The sequence below is a fragment of the Seriola dumerili genome, unplaced genomic scaffold, assembly GCF_002260705.1.
Source record: "Seriola dumerili isolate Sdu_G_001 unplaced genomic scaffold, Sdu_1.0 BDQW01000068.1, whole genome shotgun sequence".
NCBI lineage: Eukaryota > Metazoa > Chordata > Actinopteri > Carangiformes > Carangidae > Seriola > Seriola dumerili.
The window spans coordinates 8,104,904-8,123,517 of record NW_019174323.1 but is presented as its reverse complement, the minus strand read 5'-3'; the positions used below and the strand labels follow the sequence as shown (position 1 = coordinate 8,123,517).

Below are 18,614 nucleotides of genomic sequence, written 5' to 3'. Positions count from 1 at the left end.
AAAACACATCATGTAGGCAAAAGAAAAGTAAGTATATTTGCATTTGCTGAACGATACATTGTGACAACATTGTGTTGTAATTATTAACTACATGTACTAGGGGTTGGGAGGTACTGTTTGTCCCCACTGACTGACTGTGCTACAAGCGGTTAGTCTGGCAGTTTGTTTGGCCATTGATCCATAAGGAACACTGGGCTTCGTGTGGAGAGGAAGGGCTTTCCCCGAGGGCCCGGTCTGTCTGTTCACACACCCAACAAACACACACACACAAACACACCTCACATGCATGCCAAAAAGTGCAGCAGTGTGAACACTGACCCGTGTGAGAGGCCGGGCTTCATGGAGCTCATTGGTGGCTGCATGGGCACTTTTCCCGGAGGCTCGTTCTGCCTGTTCTTCTGGTGACGGAGGAGGAGGAGGCGTCCCAGCTCCTCACACCACGAGGACAGAAGAGCTGGAGAGAGAGCAGAGGAAGAGTGTATCACTTGCTGTCGGACTCCTGTGAGAAATAACTGCAGAGGTAACGGCCCTCCACTGCAAGCGCTGCAAAAAAAACCTGCAAAAACTGATTATGTGAAAGCAGTGGGGAGGTGAAACCACAACTTAGGAACAGAAGCTTCTGAGCAAAACTGGACAGAAAACTGAAAAGCAATGACCTGACTGACAAAATAGTGCATAAAATTATTGTGCAAAATACCCTGTGACAAGTAGTATGTAAGTCCCCAACTATGCAACATTATTTAACATCCTATGGGCCGAGTAAAAGAAAGACTGTATTCCAGATGCTGTTGTGTCTTTTAGTCGACAGGCTTGATTAGATGAACTGTTTAATAGTTGTTTGAATTTTATTTTTACTTTAGACAAATAAAAGCTTTTATTCTACTTATGAGCTGGTTTATGTATTTTTGGACTTAAACGACTTAAATTAAGCTTTTCACATCTTCAGAAGAGGAGCAGGATTACGGAGGTTAATGTATTGCTTATGTCCATCCTAGCAGCACATTAGCTGCTGGGATGCTATCAGTCGCATTTTCAGTTGTGTTCATCACCTTTCAGTGACTTGCAAATTAATTCAAAACTATTTACTGGGAAAATGAGGTGCAGATTTTCCGTGGGGGGAACGAATAAAACAGTGAAGTGAGAGATGTAACCTTGACATAATACAGAAAGTGACAATACAGAAAAACAGTCAAACCAATCAAACAACAATCAAAACAGGGGTTGGTCTTAGGGCATGGCTGGGAGCGGTGACTGCTTTGTTGTGACATCACAAAGTTACAGAAGTCCTGACAGCTCGTATTCAGGGACAGTTTCTGAATACGAGCTGTGTGCATTTCTCTGCCGACTGAGCACTTTGATACTTTTACAGTATAAATATAGAACCTGGACCTGCTTTATAATCAAAAAAGACATTTCTAAAATATGGGACCTTTAAGTCCTCACTATCCAAAGGTATGTCTGTCTTTCCTGTGAAGACACTTTCATCAAAATCAAAATTTTCTAATTTTTATTTTCTTTAGTGGACTTGCTTGTAGTGCAGTGACAAATTGGGCCGCTAAAACAAAATTACACTGCAGTAAGCAGGATTTGTAGAGCACATTTTTCAGACATGTAGAATACAAAACAGTGGCAAAAGCCTGTAAAATATGTTGCCATAGAAGTTAATTCATTTGCTTTGTGCAAAACAGCCCAGCTTCTGGCATACAAACAAACTTTATGTGCAGATAAGTCGAAAATCAAAAGCTTAATTTTTTATAAAGCAGGATTTTGAAGTATTTCACACGCTAAAGAGAATCCCTGTTACATTAGCAAACAAAAGGAAGCACCTTTATACTGCAGTATGTAAAGATGTGCTTCCATCCAGCATGCCACTGCTGCTCTTGGCCACTAGGGTTCACTCTGGGCCTGCAGATGGACTCCAGCCCTTCCCTTCTCTCCTCCATCCTACATGCCGCTCGGTTAGGTAGCTACCACAGAGCGCATTTGATCGAATCATATGCTTTTCATCTGCAGTGTATGTTTTTGTCCTGTGCCAACTACAAAAGACTCACTTTTCCTTTTTCTCTCCCTCTCGCCTCCCCTGCCTCCTTCGCGCCTCTCTCTGCGGCATCAGGAGGAGAAAGGAGAATGTGGATTCAATCAAAGAGCAGGGCAGCCACCTCCTCTTATGATTCACAGCACTTCTAGGCTGAGTGAGGAGCGAGGGAGGGGCAGGGTGGGTGAAACAGAGCGCTTGGTGATTTCAGCTGCGGTTCGCGCAAAAAAAAAAAAAAAAAAAAGCCACGTCAATATGACAGCAGACAGTGCAGCCTGTCCTCGCAGGCAGATCCACCCTGCTGCCACATGCAAGGACGGCCTGCCACTGCACATATTACACAGTGAGCAAGAGAGAGAGAGAGAGAGAGAGAAAGACAGAGAGTGATATAAAAAAAAAAGGTTGAGTGAGTCAGTGAGAGAGGAGACATCAGGCTAATGAGGCTGATGGGAGGAAGGAACAAACAAAAGCTTCTGACTCCCATCACAAACATGGCAACCCAGAGATTTGACCACACATGAGTGCTTGCAAACAGAGCACAAGCTTACTGACACACACACACACGTAAGGGAAAAAAAAAAGCCACACTGGTTTATATTAACACAAACACACACACGCAGAGGTAACAAAAATAGGACACGAGATGTCCTCTGAGTGAGCCAAATTTCCGAGGACAAAACAGAATTTCAGCACTGGTACACAAACACACACCTTCTCCTTCGCAGAGCATCGCACCCCAAAAGGCACCTCCTCTCCTTTCATTTGAACACTGAGCACACCAGCCTCGCTCTGTGTAAAGATGAGGGCTGGAATACAAAAGACATGTACAGATGGTGCCAGCAGTCTCCCTGCCTCTCCCTCTCCTCTCCCTCCCCTCCCTCCCACTCCTTTAAAAGCAGCATGGGGCTCAGGCGCAGAGGCAGCTGGGTTTTTCCTCCTTCCCACCCGCTCATGCTCCCTCTCTTTTTCTACCCCCCGCCCCCCCTTCCTCTTCTTGGCATGGCAGGTGCCAGGAGACAGGCTGTGCTGTTCCTCCAGAGGATTGATCTGACTTTACCACGGCTGTGCTTTGGTTGACAGAAAGGGCCTCTCAGGTGCTCCTCTCCTAAAAACATCACACTGGCAGGTAGACGCACTGATTTGTAGGTTACTTTCAATTAAATATAACTGGATCCAAGCATGGTTAATAGGTTTATGAGTTTCACATCTATGTTAGTACGTCCTGCAGTGTTTTAACAGCCCCCTCCCACTCCGCAGACCCCCTTCTGATGGAGAGAGTTTTCAATTCAAGGGCCTGGCGACCAGCCAGCGTGTTACAGCTCAATTAGGTCCCATTATTCTCTTCCAACAAGGGGTAACTTGCACTTCTTCTATGTTGATAAACATGTCTCTGCAATTTATCTCCTAACTGTGGCACCATGAGGCCGTCTGGCTAAGGGGACGATATCCTCGTTTCACGCTGAGGCCGACATCAACAGCCGTGGGACAAAAAACAACAACAGCATTGAGTCGAGCAGAGACATGACAATACATATCTGAGCGAGGGGGGGGCACCAGTGCTGCCACTTAAAGAGGAATTATTCTGCCCCACCATTAGATAAAGGGCTTATCGCCACACAAAATTACCACCTCCACTGAGCACCAACCTGTTTAAAGGTGAGGCGCTCTGTCATTGACTCAGAGGATAAACTTCAGGTTTCATATGACAGGAGGAGGAACAGCCAACCCATTACTCCTCACAGTCTCTCCCTCCTCCTCCTACTTTACCAAAACGTCTCTCAGGACAGTGCGGATGATGAAACACAAAAGGATTACTGTTTCTCCTCTCCTGTCCTCCCACAGACGGCCCTTCAATAGACTCATCTGTTTCCCTCCCAGAGAAGAGCCAAAACTGGAGATAATCGTCTCAGGTAGCTCTTCCAAATCACGACGGCCACTCTGGAGTGAATCAAACTGCAGTTTGGTGCTACAGAACATCTTTCTGCCTTATTTACATTGGTCTCCCTGGCGGCGATTGGTCTCTGTCTTCCATAAGGAGAGGAGCCCATTATGTTTGCCTTGTAGATAGTCCCAGGGGCCCGGCTGAGTCTGAGCCGTATTGATATTCTGGTGCTCAGCTGCACAGCCTGATGGTCAGCCACGGCGAAGGGCGCTAAATGCATCTGCTGGGACTAGATGGGTGGTTCAGTAGCTGGGCCTGCAGCTTCCAGCTTCACTCTCTGTCATAAAGCTGGGGTGGGGGGTGGGGGGGTTGGGCACATGACAAATGACATGGACTGCATCCCTGACAGTTGTTCAATGCTCTTTCCAATGATAATGCTCCCCCACCCCACCTCTCACCGCACATACAGACAGGAGGCCGAGAGATAAACTGTGCTGATTAAACACCTCGATTCTGTGGAGGGGTGGGGTGCGGGGTGGGGGGGTTGGGCACATGACAAATGACATGGACTGCATCCCTGACAGTTGTTCAATGCTCTTTCCAATGATAATGCTCCCCCACCCCACCTCTCACCGCACATACAGACAGGAGGCCGAGAGATAAACTGTGCTGATTAAACACCTCGATTCTGTCTCTCTTCGCTCTCCCAAAATTAAAGGGGCCTCTAGATTAAAGGGTCAGTTGACCCAAATTACAAAGAACATATTTTCTCACTTACCTGTAATGGTGACAGGTCATTTTGACTCGCCCACATTTTGAGATATTTGTCTCAGGGATTTCTGCCTGTCCTCCAGTACAATGGAATAGAAATGTATTTGTGCCGCTCAAAATATGATTATTATCTTATTCTAACCAAAATCTCCAGGCATGTGCCTTTCCATAAACAATGTCCTTTTTACTCAAGTTTTTTTTGAGCAGTTTTCAATGGACCTACTTTCTACTAGGTGGTGCTGTAGCTGGCGTGCAACTCCTCAAAAATATAACTACAGGACAGGGTTATAGTGGCTACGCATACACTACATGGGGACTACGAGAACTGTGACTGGTCAGTTTGGACTGAACAAAGGTCCAGCGGTCTTCTCGTTTTCAGTAACACACAGTCATCTCAAACCTTCTGCCCACCATGAACAAGTCGAACTTTCCCACCATTACTCCTATAACAAAGTAACTGAGAGATTGTTAACAGGGTTACTGCGGCGAATAAAGGCAAGTTAACGATATATCTGTCTACAGTTGTGGTGGCGATAAATCAAAACGGATGCTCTAGGTATCTACGCTGAGACTTCCGTTACTCGCTTGCATCAACTATAAATCCATCTCACTAAAAGAATAGTCCATGTAAAATCTGACAGCTTGTTCTGTGGATGAACCAAAGTGAAGGAAGGCATTGTTTGAAGCGAGACATCTTCATTTTTCAAGACAAATAAGAGTTCAGTTCACCGCCATTGTATCGTGGTGGAGACAGAAATCAAGCTGACGCTTTAAAACAGACGTACAGCAAACGAGACCTAACCATGATGAATAGTGACTATAGGTGCTGTGAGAACAACCTGTGGGAAAGGATAACCTCACAAACACAACATGAATGGCTGCCATTAAAAAAAGTCACACTTCTCCAAAATATTTTCCTCCTCTTCACCCCCCCCCCCCCCTTTCTGCTCTGTATCTAACAGACACCTGCTCCCTTGTCAGCCGTGGACTCCCACCTGGCACCGTCCCACATGGCTTGGTCACTAACGTCCGCACAAACATGCAGCACACATCCTGCCATCGCAATCACACTTCACATTATCAGCGGCACTTCCTCACTTATTCCCATTCGAACCGTAACACGGCGACGACGAAAGTCCAGTTTCTGCTGTAACACCCCCCCCGAACTGCTTGTTTGAAGACATTTAGCCAGGAGGGCTGAAAAGGAGAACAAAGACCATGAGCAAACTAACAAGAAGGGCTCTAGTGGGCTGCACTCTTTAGTTTCTGAGGGAGCGCTATTCACATTCTGTTCCTCCCTCCTTCCTCGCTCTCTCTCTGCCCAGAAAGGTTTGAATGGACACAAGCCTCCTGCAGGCCAAAGTCAATTAAAATAAGAGAGAGTCTAGGGAGCCCTGGTGTCCCTGGTTACTGAAAGCACCTAAGAGGCCATGCAAAAAAGCCACATTTAGTTTAGTTTTAGCCAAAGAATTCCCTGCTTATGTAGGCCTCCCAGAACCGTAAAACACTGGGATTTACCTCATAATATAAAGCTATATGAATAACTGGTTGCTATGACACTGCTTACAAAGGCCCAGCTGGTGCCAAACTATCCTGTATAAACTACCGGCTGGATTATAAATCATCTCCCACTCTGCCTCGCGGCTCTCAGACACAGTCACCACAGAGCCATGGATGCCCACCTGGCAGCCATCAAAACCTCTCTTTGTCTTCACACAGATGCCACAAATTATTCATCGATGCCAATTTGATAATGAAATGGAAGCGACTCGTCCATCATGCAGTCTCTCTCTTTCTCTCTCTCTCTCCCCAAAAAAAAGGGAGTAGGTATAACAGGTTATGGACCTGCCAGCCCATGACAGGCCCGAATTGTGCTACTTGTTCATCCATAGAGGGATAATTAGGCCGAAGCTCACAGGTGTACCGCCTTAAACACATGGTACGCGTTTTACCAAGCTAACCCCTGTCACCTTGGGGCGGAAGCAAATGCGAACTGGATGGTTGGAAGTCTGTAAACTGACTTCATTAGCTCAAGATTTTAAAGTCAGGTGAGTCATTTCGTGACATATTTCAGTGTGGGAGATGTTTCCAGAGAGCTGATGAAGTGGGAAGGATGTGTGAAGTGGGAACATGTGAATGTCATGGCTGCCATGTGGCATCAAAATCTGACATATCATCCACTGTTGTCCCTTGAATATACTGTATACAGTTGAGCAGCTATGTCGCTGAGTGAAATGCTTCTTTTGCTGAAAGACAAATTTAAAAGAAAATAAATAAATGAAAGTGAGTATTTAACAGTGGAAAAGTGGCTACATATTTTGGATTGAAAGCATTAGCGCTACCAGTTATAAAACAGCCCGTCTATCTAGGCCAGACAACTGCCTCCTGTCTGCACCTCATCTTTGTCTGCTGCTTTCTTTTTTTTTTCTCTCTTGCATTATTTCCTCTGCTGCTCTCTCTCTGGGAAGTCAGTGATGTTGGAGTCTTGTCAATGAGTACTTAGGCCCGTTGCCTCATGGGGAGCCAGACTTGCTGGCTAGGTTTTATGGCCCATTTCAGAGCTGCCCCTGCTTAAATACAGCCTCCTGCTGGCCACATGGCCGCAATGTCGTGCCATGTCCATCCAGCAAGGAGAAGGGGGGTGGGTGGCGGCGGTGGGTGTGAGGGGGGTGGGGTGGGGGGGCAGAGAGGTTTTTACTGAGGCCACAAGCATATGTGGCCATGTGGAGGCAAGCGGCACATGGAGAAAAAGAAAATGCCATGGATTTGGTGTTTCTGGGTTGCTGTTTTGACATCCTGCGTTCTTCTGTTGCAATACCAAAAACCTCTAAACACTGTATTACTGAAGGATAGCAAAGCTGTTCCTCTTAACCTCCCACTTCTGCTGTCATAATAACTTCAGTATTAAAATATCCCGCTAACCACTTTGTGATGCAAATTTCTACGTATATATGCATAAAAAAATGCAGGATTTCTAAATAGAAATCAAAAATGCCAAAGATAAGACATTTATCCTCAAATAAAATCTGTGTTCCCAGATTCCAGATGAAGATAATACTTTATATCTCAAAGGAAATCCACTTGGCACTAACTGAATACCAACTGGAACAAGATACAATATATGCCACAATCTCAAGATGATTTAGTCAGCTCTCATCACTCCGACCGTCATTTCTTGGTCATGGTTACACAGGAACCAACCCTCGCCTACGCAGGCCAGTGTTTTAAAAGATAATCTCTCTTGGCACATGCAACAAATCTCTTCATTAAAAACAGGGCATACCATTCCCTGTCCCTGTAAAGCATGAAGGTGGAAATCTATAGCATTTCACCCCCTGGTGAGAATTAATTCCCTGTGCGTTAAAGCCAAACATCTCCCCCGACCCAACATTCAGTCTCCAATCTGCTCCTGTATGTCGCTCCCTGCTACAGTAAGCTGATTGGGAGCAAAACTCCTTCCAAACCTACATCTTTATGTCTTAATTCAGGAGCTGAAATCTGGCAACAACTTTGTCGAAGTGTCTGAGGTCAAGTTTCAGAGCATCCACACAGCAGTGATTAATCCCGTTGACTGAAAACCATGTATACGTAACATCGGACCATTTTGTAACTGACGCCATTGTGTTTTAGATTTTTGAATTAAACGCAGCTTGAACTGGAAAGTCAGGTGTGCGTGACCACATAGTGATAATGTAACTAGACTTAATGCAGACTTGATCCTTATTTTATTCTTTTGTCTTCTTCCCTTGCTCTTATTTTTGTTACCTTTAATTCTACATCCTTACTTCTTGTTTTATCCTGCATTTTCTGAAGGTTTTTACAGTTGCTACACAAATAAAGTTTCTATGATTATTATCATTCACTGTTACGGACTGCTCAATTCACATTTCAGGAGTTTGCTATCTTATTTTCATTATATATGGAAATGAGTATATGCATTTTGAAAACAGTCAGCAAAAATGTAATTAAGGAGCTGAAACTATTTTTTACCTTACATAAGATAAATTAGTAAAAGCTCTGAAATGAGATTGGCTAAAAGACGCCCCTTTCACCTGTCCACACTGCTCTGTAAGGCAAACTGCACCAGCACGGAGTGTGTTTTTAACCATACACTTCTGCAACCAGATTATCAGATGAGCAGACCTGCAAAGAAGCGGCTTATTGGAGCCAGACTGTTTCCCCGAGCAACAGGCTGCTATTAATGAAGGCCCAGCCTTAAGCTCTTGTCTACAATGATACTAATTAGGCACAGAGCAGATGTGCCCAGACTAGTGCCCACCTCAGGGTGCTGGGCAGGGCCGGTAGTGTCACGGCGGCATACGCTGGTGGCTGATTCACCTGTGACCTTCTCACAGTGGGCCTGGTGTCAAAGCCTCCCTTTAGAAGTACAGTAGAAACAGACACTGGAGGAGCCTGGGTCGAGTCCTGGCACCCCTCTAGGCTCATTAGAGTCATCCATATGTGCAACAGATCAGGATTTGAATAAATAGCATCCTCATCATGAACACTCAGGCCAAATCTGAACAATGAGCCTTCATTCACTTCTCTGAGCAAGCTGAGATCAGAACATCTCTGTGCATACATTATGTATGGCCTTAGGCAGACTTCATAAAACAATATACATTTTGCAGATAATGTGTATGTTTTCATTTTCCCTTACACGTCTCGTTGCTTCAAATTGGATTTCTTTTGGTTTTTAAATCTATTTTATAGTGTATATAACGTATTTAATTTATTTTATTCAGTCTTATTATCTTTGCCCATACACAAATAACATTAAAATCTATATCACTTTCACATATCTTTGCATATTCCATTTTTTTTTTTGCCATTCTATACAGAAGTGTTGAAACTGATACTGATACTCGCTTTTGTTCACTGTAAATAACAAGCTATTTGCTATATTCTCAACTATGCTTGTTGTCCCAGTTTCCTTACAGTGATCATTAAACTTTCATCACTTTATTCTGACTCCGACACAAGCTTTGTTCACAACTTCTGCTAACTGCTGTTTCACCGAAATGGAAAAGTGGGGGTGTAATTAACATGCAAGTCACCGAGAGGAGCAGGGTGTAAACTTAAGATTCATAATGCCTTCGATGAACAGCCGAGAACATCAGTATTGAATTATGACCGCAGGCAGGATGATGAAACGACATGTGTGACATGCTTCATACCGTGGAACTCAAACAGACAAACACAACAGCAGCCATGTAGCTTTTTCTAAATGACCAACCAAAAAAAAAAAAAAAAAAAAAAAAAGCACATCTGATGTCATTCCGACGTACAGCACAGTATGTCGACACAGTTCAGCGTGAGGACATAATGTATGAGGACTGTGATGGGGATGGTTGGGTTGGATTCAGCCAGTGTTTATGGGTTTCCTGTGCAGCACTTCAACACACAGCAGGTACCTGAGTCAGACTGACACCTCCTGCAGCAGCTGGTTTCTGTAGGGTTCAAATTTTACATTTTTACTGAACTTTACAAACATTTCTAAGATATGCAGTGAATGACAACAGACATTTCATTAGGAGTCGCTCCCGGTTTCATACAAACTTGTGAGGTGGCTGGATGGTTGGGAACTCTATCAGGTTGTAATTCGCCTTGCAGAGAATGACTGAACTTACTTATCTTGAAAGAAACAAAATTATGGATATAATGGAATTGAAACAAAAAAACTTTTTTAAAAAATAGTTTTACTGTGCCATGGTACAAAATGACGATAATATCCAGTGCAGGTAGTTTAAGGATTTTTGCTGCTATGAATGCTAAAAAGTATTATTATTTGTTATTGTTTTTCTTCCGATTAATGAACATGCTCTTTTCTATTACTATTGCTCACACGTGACTGTAAGTGTAAGTGCAAGTAGGTTTCAGCAGTTCTTCTTTGCAGACACTGAAAGGTTACTTATTTGCGCTTCAGGCCTGTGAAAGAGGAATTAAGTTCTATTGATGAATCTCTGCTGTTCACCTATAGAGGTCGATACAGGTAACAGATTACTTAATGCCCCTTTAATGTGTTGCTTCATCATCGACCAACACCGTGTCACCCGTAGGTGCCTCCTCACATTTTCGTTGGTGTCTCTTCACCAGTTACAGAAGCAGATCTCCCTCCCTGCTTTCAGACTGTCTGAGCGACACGTATACAGGATCGTGTGAAGGCCTTTACTCCCTTTCTGCAGTAGGTAACTCGCTCTCAGATCAAGTCAGGCGCTTTCCACTGCTCTACACTCTGACACCTAATCCACAGCTGACAAAAAAAAAATAAAGAAAAAAAAAAAGAAGTAGGATTTTTTTTCACCTACGGGATTGATCACGAATTAAGATCAAATAACAGCGCTCCCACTGAAGTCTGCGTTTGGTTGCTGTTGTTTGTTCTCCTAAGGACTTACATTTAGAAAAACAAGTAGGCGGACGTGCTCGTGTCCCCCTTTGATGTGAGGGGGGAAAAAAAAGAAAATGTTCCACCTACGGTTACACCTGGCATTTCAGTGCAATTTTAAACCTCGGTTTATCAAAGACCACATCGCACTTTTTGTGACAAATTCATACGACTGCTCTCTACTCTACGGCTTTGAAGCTCGCTGAGGTTTTCTTTTTTTTTTCACCAAAACTTCTTCAATTTCACCACATGTCACTGGATTTTCATATTAACTTCCAGTGAAGCAGGGCTATTTGAGCTTCGTTAAAAATAGCATTATTCATGGTTCACTGGTGCTGACCCAGACTGTCCTTAATTACAATCACAATTTAAAACCTGATCTTTGCAGGATCCAGTATGTGATCAAAATCCTATTTTGGATTTGATTGGATGATCATAATGTAACAAGAGGTGTAAAAAAAAAAAAAAAAAAAAAAAAAAAAAATGGCTGGATATTCTTTCATTAAAGTCACATGAAAAGAGCCCGCATGTTTTGTAAGTACACAAACGGCATCAGTTGCTCCTGCATTGGCGATTGCTGTTATTCTGATTTGGGACTTTATGGAGAAAGTTCAAAGAAAAAGGTCAGTGCAATTTCACAGCTTGGTGGTTAAAGAAAAAACCATCTCCAATACAGAGAACAAGAGATTGAAGATGACAAAACAACAGTAATGAATAGTTGGAACTGCGGACTACTGTACAGGAAGCCAGACATCTCTTTACCAACACCGCCTGCTGCAAAACCTCTCTTGTCTTAGCATGTTGGGAACAGTCCCTCAGACACATTTTAGGAAGAAGAAAAAAAAATCATAATTGCCCAAACCGGGACTTAACTGTGCAGCTAAACAAAACCCTTCTCAGTGGACGGGAAGCAAAGCGAATAATAAGGAAGCCAACTTGCCAGAATATGATTCTCAAGTGAGGTCAGGAGAGGAAATAAGTACACCAGCTGACTTTCTGTCTCAACAGAAACTCATTCATTAAAGGAATATGCCACCCAAAATTCATCTGTTGTTTCAAAAGTGGCTCTGAAAAGTTTGCAACTTATCAAAATGTCATGTTGTGCACTTCTCCATCATTGCTCTGTTAGGTCAGTGTGATCTACCAATGGGTGTTTGGGTACGAGTGAAGATTTCAGATGAAAGAGTGCGTCGGATGTAGTTTATTTAGCTGTGAAGTGAAGAAACTATGAGTGTTGCGAACATACTGAACATATGGATCGACGATTGAGACGTGGGTTGTGCTAAAGGAGGGGTCTGAGAGGTTTCTATGGACGTTTGGAAGCTACAAAGCTTTCAGAGCCACATTTTAAGCACAGACAGATCGTATTTGATAAGACTTCTGATAGTAGTTTTCAGCATGAACAAAACAGATGCTTGTTAGCATCTCAGTGCAGTAAAATGTCTAAAAATTAAACCTGTTGCTCCGGTTCAAAAAAAACAAAAAACAAAAAAAAAAACTCAGAATACGACGCGACCATGAGAAACATTGAATCACTCAAACCAGTGAATTCCTACATTGGGGAAAATCTGTGTGTGTCTCTGCAGAGAGTCTGGCTGGTTGTGCTGTGTGGCACCAAGGGGAGCGGGGTGTGATAAACTGCCAAGAGTCTCGCGGAAAACGCCGCCTCAAGTAGGTCAGCTCGACTCAGAGAGATAATCAAGGCCGTTTTGACCCCTTCTGTGTGAGCTGTAAGTGGGTCAAATGCAGCAGTCAGCTGTTGCAACTCTATCACGGAGGGCGCTGCGAGGCACTCGTCATACTGTCAAACCCCATTCCGTTAGTTTAAGACGTGGCAGGGTGCCTGCCTGCACCCACCAAGCCCCCACCCCCACCCCCACCCCAGGGGTGAAATAATATGAAGTTCCTCTCAGCAGCAGTAGCAGCAGCAGCAGCAGCAGATCCACCTTCCCTGTTGTCACTGAATACACCCCCTGCAAACTCAACCCTCTTTAACTGTTGTCTCCTCCTTTTGACAGCTCACAGCTTCGCCGCTCTGTCCTATTCACAGTGACACAGACTCCCCCTCCGTAACCCCCTCCATGTCTAGAATGCCACCCGCATTTCAACCAGACTAACTCCAGCAATGTCCCTGCTTATTGCTCACTCTTCACTTCACAGAAAAAAAAGGGGGACTCATGTGTCTAGAAACACTTTTGAGCATGAATCTGCAACAGCAGAACAAAGGCGATACAGGGCAGCCTTAATCTCTGCACTACTGAAGCCAGCAGCTATTTTAAAGCTCTTTCTCTGTGTCTCTCTATCCCTCCCACCTTCCTCTCTCCTCTCTAACATTCTTCCTCTCCCCCCACCCTCCCTCTTCCCCCTTGTTTCCCTCGGTGTCTCAGGGCAGCAGCTTCTCTCTGTTTTCCTCTCCTCTCTCCCTGCGTGTCCAGTGACTGACTGCACAATACACATCAATTATTCATGGCTGCTCTCTCTGTTTCGCAGGCAAAACCAATCACAGATGGAGTCATTGCTAATGGGCTCCTGCTGTACTTGCCACCGGCTTCTTTGCACTCAAGCAACAAATACCCCAGAGACAATGAGAGGAAAAACAGGGATAAGCTGTAAAGAAAAAAAAAAAAAAAAAGAAAAAACAGGCAACTTCGTACAGCACCAACAGCCATGAGGAGAAGAGGAGGACACACACGTTTGTCGTCAGAGAAGAAGAAAGGTACGTATCGTCACAAATAATTTAGCAAAAATCAGGAGCCGGCTCCTGCAGCAGTAAAGGGTTAAAGACGGAGAGGGGCTGGGGAGAGGAGGGGAGGGGGGGGGGGGGCAGGGGGGAGAGAAAGAGGAGAGAGGGTGGGGTGGGGGGTGGGGGGGGGGGGGGGTGAGAGTACAGGCAGAGAGGAGAGAGAGAGAACCAAATGCTTATCTTCCTCACCCTCGGATGTATGCAGCTGTTATTGATGTATCTTCTTTTTCTGTCTAGTGATCCATTGCTTGCTCTCCCAATACACACATCACACAGAAGCAGCCACAGCCACTTCGCCAGAAGGGAGAGAGGGAGGGGAGGGGAGGGGAGGGGATGGGAGGGGGGGAGAGGGGGAGGAAGGGAAGGATGGAGAAGGACAGGGCCAGAAGAGAAGAGAGGAAAGTTTCACAAGCAGAGAAAGAGTAAAGAGAGGAGAAGAGTAGGGAACAGAGAGGAGGAGTAGTGAGCAGAGAGGAGGAGGAGGAGGAGGAGGAGGACTGAGCAGAGAGGAGGAGTAGTGAACAGAGNCCGTCCATTTAATAGGAAATTTGGCTCCTGAAGGCGATGGAGGGGAGGGGAGGAGAGGAGAGGGAAAAAAAAAAAAATGCAGGCAGCTCACATTTCAAACTTGCAAAGGGGGGTGGTGCCTAATGTGCTAGACAGCCTGTATCTTGGCCTGGGTCCAGAGCGACGAGTAAAAGAAGCCTCAATCAATTCATTTAAAGCAACATTTGTTATGCTATGCACCGCAAGTGCTGCAGAAAAGCGGCGATAGCAGCGGTTCAGGTGGGTACATTAAGCAGTGATTTCAGCCCCCAAACCTTGTCTTTGCATACAGTCGACTTAATCCATCAAACTAGTCATTGTAATTAAGGGGCATGGAGGACGAGGAGGAGAAGGGAGGAGGGAGGAGGAAGAGGCTGGGTATTGTGGCTTCCTGATGCGCAGAGGGTGGAATCAGAGAGGGAGGGGCCAATTAGACCACATTTGTCTATCAGCACACACGAGCCCGAGTTAAGCTTTTGGAGAAACAATTACACACCTAGAAAACACGTAAACTGTGGGCAGACACGCCACCTGAGGCAGTCTGGAGCATCTATTGTCATCTGCAAATAAAAGTACTTGCACTCACCAGCAGCGAGTCAATTCAGGTGTTAAATTAGTGCAACTCATCTGTGGCTAAAATACAATAATAAGCATTTAATTAGAGGCGCGAGCTACAATTTAAATTAATATTAATGTGCAAACATCTGATTTTGTTGCGCAGTAAATTACAGAGCCATATGGAGTGGCTGAAGATGCCACCAATCCCCCCCCCCCCCACTGCCGCAGACATGATAAGTGGTACAACTAAGGGAGGAAGGACAGACAAGCTGAACAGCTCTTATCTCTGGTCTCTCCTGTCTGTATTTGCTCTCCTGGTATTTACTATCAGCTGAGTGCACGGTGGGTGACTTACAGCCCTGCACCCCTACTGCAAGTTAACACATCAATCATAGCCGACTGGAAGACTTCACATACAGTGATCACATGGTATAAAATACAAGAATTGTCCAAAGTGGACACAGTGTAGATTTACAGCTTCTGTGACATTCATATATTTCTAAGAATCAGGTGCACACACAGTACACAGCCTTTAACATTATAAACCCTGGTGTGAAAAGTGGTGGGTCCAGCTTTTTATTTTAAATCCATGTAACTGTATTTCATGTATTCATATATTCCAGCAAGGAACCAATTGCACTGAATTTTGGAAAAGGAATGTGTGTAAAATGATGCACATTACATTTAAAATCTTTCCATTTGATGTAACGGTGAAGCTGTAAAAACACAGCGGCTCGGGTTTGAATAAAGTGACTTGCAGCTTTATTAAAATGATGCCACGCAATGATAAAAAAAAAAATGTTTTCCTAATTTTAGAGAAAGCTAAGGGAGAAATTTTAAGGAGAAAATCCAGAGGTTTGATCACAACAAGAATGAATGAACTCGTACACTCATATGAAATCATCTTATTCAGAATATCTATTTTTCAGGTAGAGTTGTAGACCTCCAGCGGTTATAATGCATGCCGCAAGTAAAAGTAAAGTTATAAGTTTATGCAGTAGGTGGAGTAAGTGAACACTCACTCGTGTGTTGGACTAAAATAAGAGCAGACACCACTTGAGGAGCCACGGCTCATCGCCTCATTTCTCTCTGAAATTACACTTCCAATTCTGTCTTAAATCTGCATCTAAATCAGATTAACAAATGCCTGTGTATTTCTTAAATACAGTGTTTAATTTGATCCAATTCCTGCTGACAGACACACACGGTCTAGGCCACCAACAATGCTTTTAGAGTCTGTGTTATTTTCTATTTAGGAAAAGCCACAGCTAAACTATATGTTGAAATACACCAAGAGAAGAGACAAAACATGTTGGTGTGGAAAGCTCTGGGAAGAGAAATTACAGCCCTGCAGGCCTCTCTCTCTCTCTGTGTGTGTGTGTGTGTGTGTGTGTGTGTGTGTGTGTGTGTGTGTGTGTATCTGACCCCTGCATTGTGTGGAGAATCTGAGACCTTTCCACAGCTCGGTGGCAACATGTCTGACCTCCGTGTGTTAAGCACCACTTCACTGGAAGGCTCGGTAAAAGCTGCTGTATGATCAGCACTTCAGGCAACAGTTTAGAGGAAATGTACATTATATCTGCACTCAGGCATAATAAAGAATTCAACTACTTCAGTGTAAAGTGTAAAAGTTTTATGACATACTTGAAAATGTTCATCTTAACCTTAACTGTTTTTTTTCTTTCTTTCTTTGAAATAGGTAAGACTTTCTGCCTCAAGAATCTCCATTTAAAAAGAAAAATCAATATCTTGAAATACATTAGTTACTGGCTTTGAGATAAAGCTGCTCTTTCCTTTTACCTGAAGACAGTTATTCAACTGTTTAGTTGCATTTGACAAAAAAAAGATGGATTGAGATGTACATGCAGATTGTAGATGTTGTCGATCTGACTTGGCTCCATTATGAGGGATATTCTAGATAGATACCTAATCTGTATGTACAACTGCAAACAAACGCAACATCCCCTCCTACGCAGGCTTATGCTTCTTCATGCTTGAACTAGTTGGAAAACTGAGAAACCACCTTCCGTAATCTCATCATGAAACTCCCACTGTCAAAAAAAAAAAAACACCAAACAAGATGAAACAAAGGACAAAAACTGTGCTGCTTAATTTATTTTTTTTTTTTCTCATGCTGACACTGTTAACTGCAAGCCACAGCGGATCAAACCTGAAAATGGGTCCTGCATGTGTAAAAACAAGTGTAGAGACAACTCAGGCTGACAGAGCGAGAGCTGAAGCCCAACCAATTACGTGCTGAATAGCTGGTTTACCAGGCATTTGTTACATGAGAGAATGAACGGCTCGAGGAGCTGAAAAACTTAAGGCTGCCTCTGCCCCCCCCGCCGCCGCTGCCCCACCTCCTCCTCCTTCTGCTTTATAAGTTGGTGCCTCCTTTCACTCTTTAGAGCTGAGGAATTCCAAGAGCTTGCTGAAGCGCAAACAATCGGGAATGTGCCACTCTGACCCTCTTGGAGGAAAAATCGTGATTAAGCGTTTTGTCGACGCTCTCGAACCAGACTGAACCACTACAGTCGTGCAGGAGGGGTGTGACACTGATGAAATAGGCCTAACAGGGCTTGTAATGTACCCTGTGATGGAGAGAGAGAGAGGGAGGGAGAGAGAGAGAGAGAGAGAGAGAGAGAGAGGGGGGAGGCCCTGATGAGTTTATCCACACAAAGCGAGTGATCTCCGTGCTTTGATGTCACCACAGCTCTACGTGCGTGGCTTTGCCCTGCGGTAAGACAGTCCAAGTAATCACAGATTAATAGAGCAGGCTAATCTCATTCACAAAGAGGTCACTACTAGCAGACAGACGCCCCTCCCCCTCAGTTCTGCCTGAGCATTGTGGGCCGCCTGCAAAAAAAAAAAAAAAAAAAAAAAAGGCAAAAGGGACTACAACTGGCCAATCCCCGTGAGTACATCTATTAAAGAGATCAGTAGCACAGTTCACTAAAGCACACTGTGAGTAGAGTAGAGTTTTCCAGTCTGTTAGAGAGACATTTAATACACAACAAACACTACCTAAAGCTCTAAACTGCTCACTTTGCTGAAATCCAGATTTATATATGCTAACTGATAAAATCAATAGGAAGTAATAATGAAGTTTTCCTCAGGCGAGAAGATCCATATTACTGCTATCATTAGGATCAAGCTCTGTGTCTCTGGGTTTTGCCCTTATAAGCTTTTTCTGAGAAAAAAAACAAACTAATACCTTAAACTGTCGGAAGTGTTTCATGATGAATCAATTTGTCAAAGCTACAACCTGTTTCAGCTGTAAGTTGACTGTGAACATTGATTTCCTTCTGCTGAAATCAGCTCTGCCCTCCTCTCAGCACCCCCCTCCCCCCCCAACCCCCCCAATTTGCTCCCATGTTCAGGAGAGAGGAATTTAGATGACATAACAGAAATGTAATAGCTGCAGCACGCCGCATGTCAGAGCCAAGACAAGTTAGGCCTGGTTAAAATAGGACAGCAAATCTGATTTACTTATTAGCGCTCATCCATTGACCTAATGTCCTCTGTTTTCAGACAGCCCCGCTCATAACCGCCAGAGAGCCCCTCACCCTCTACTTTAAACCTTGCTTTTCAGAGCCGATTACAAGATGTGTGATGTGACTGAGTAGAACAGTGGTTATGAGAGAAAGATTTGGCTTCAAATGCTCCCTGGACACTTTGTCTGCTTTGAAAACTC

At 44.1% G+C, this 18,614-nt stretch overlaps 1 protein-coding gene across 1 annotated transcript in view; it reads right to left on the bottom strand.

Annotated features, from left to right (window-relative positions):
- The window catches only part of zmiz1 (zinc finger MIZ-type containing 1), a 38,969-nt gene that overhangs the window by 7,074 nt on the left and 13,281 nt on the right, over positions 1-18,614 (bottom strand). Inside the window, exon 4 of the mRNA XM_022743361.1 lies at positions 319-454. Within this exon, the coding sequence (XP_022599082.1) occupies positions 319-454 (136 nt within the window). The remainder of the gene's footprint in view (positions 1-318; positions 455-18,614) is intronic.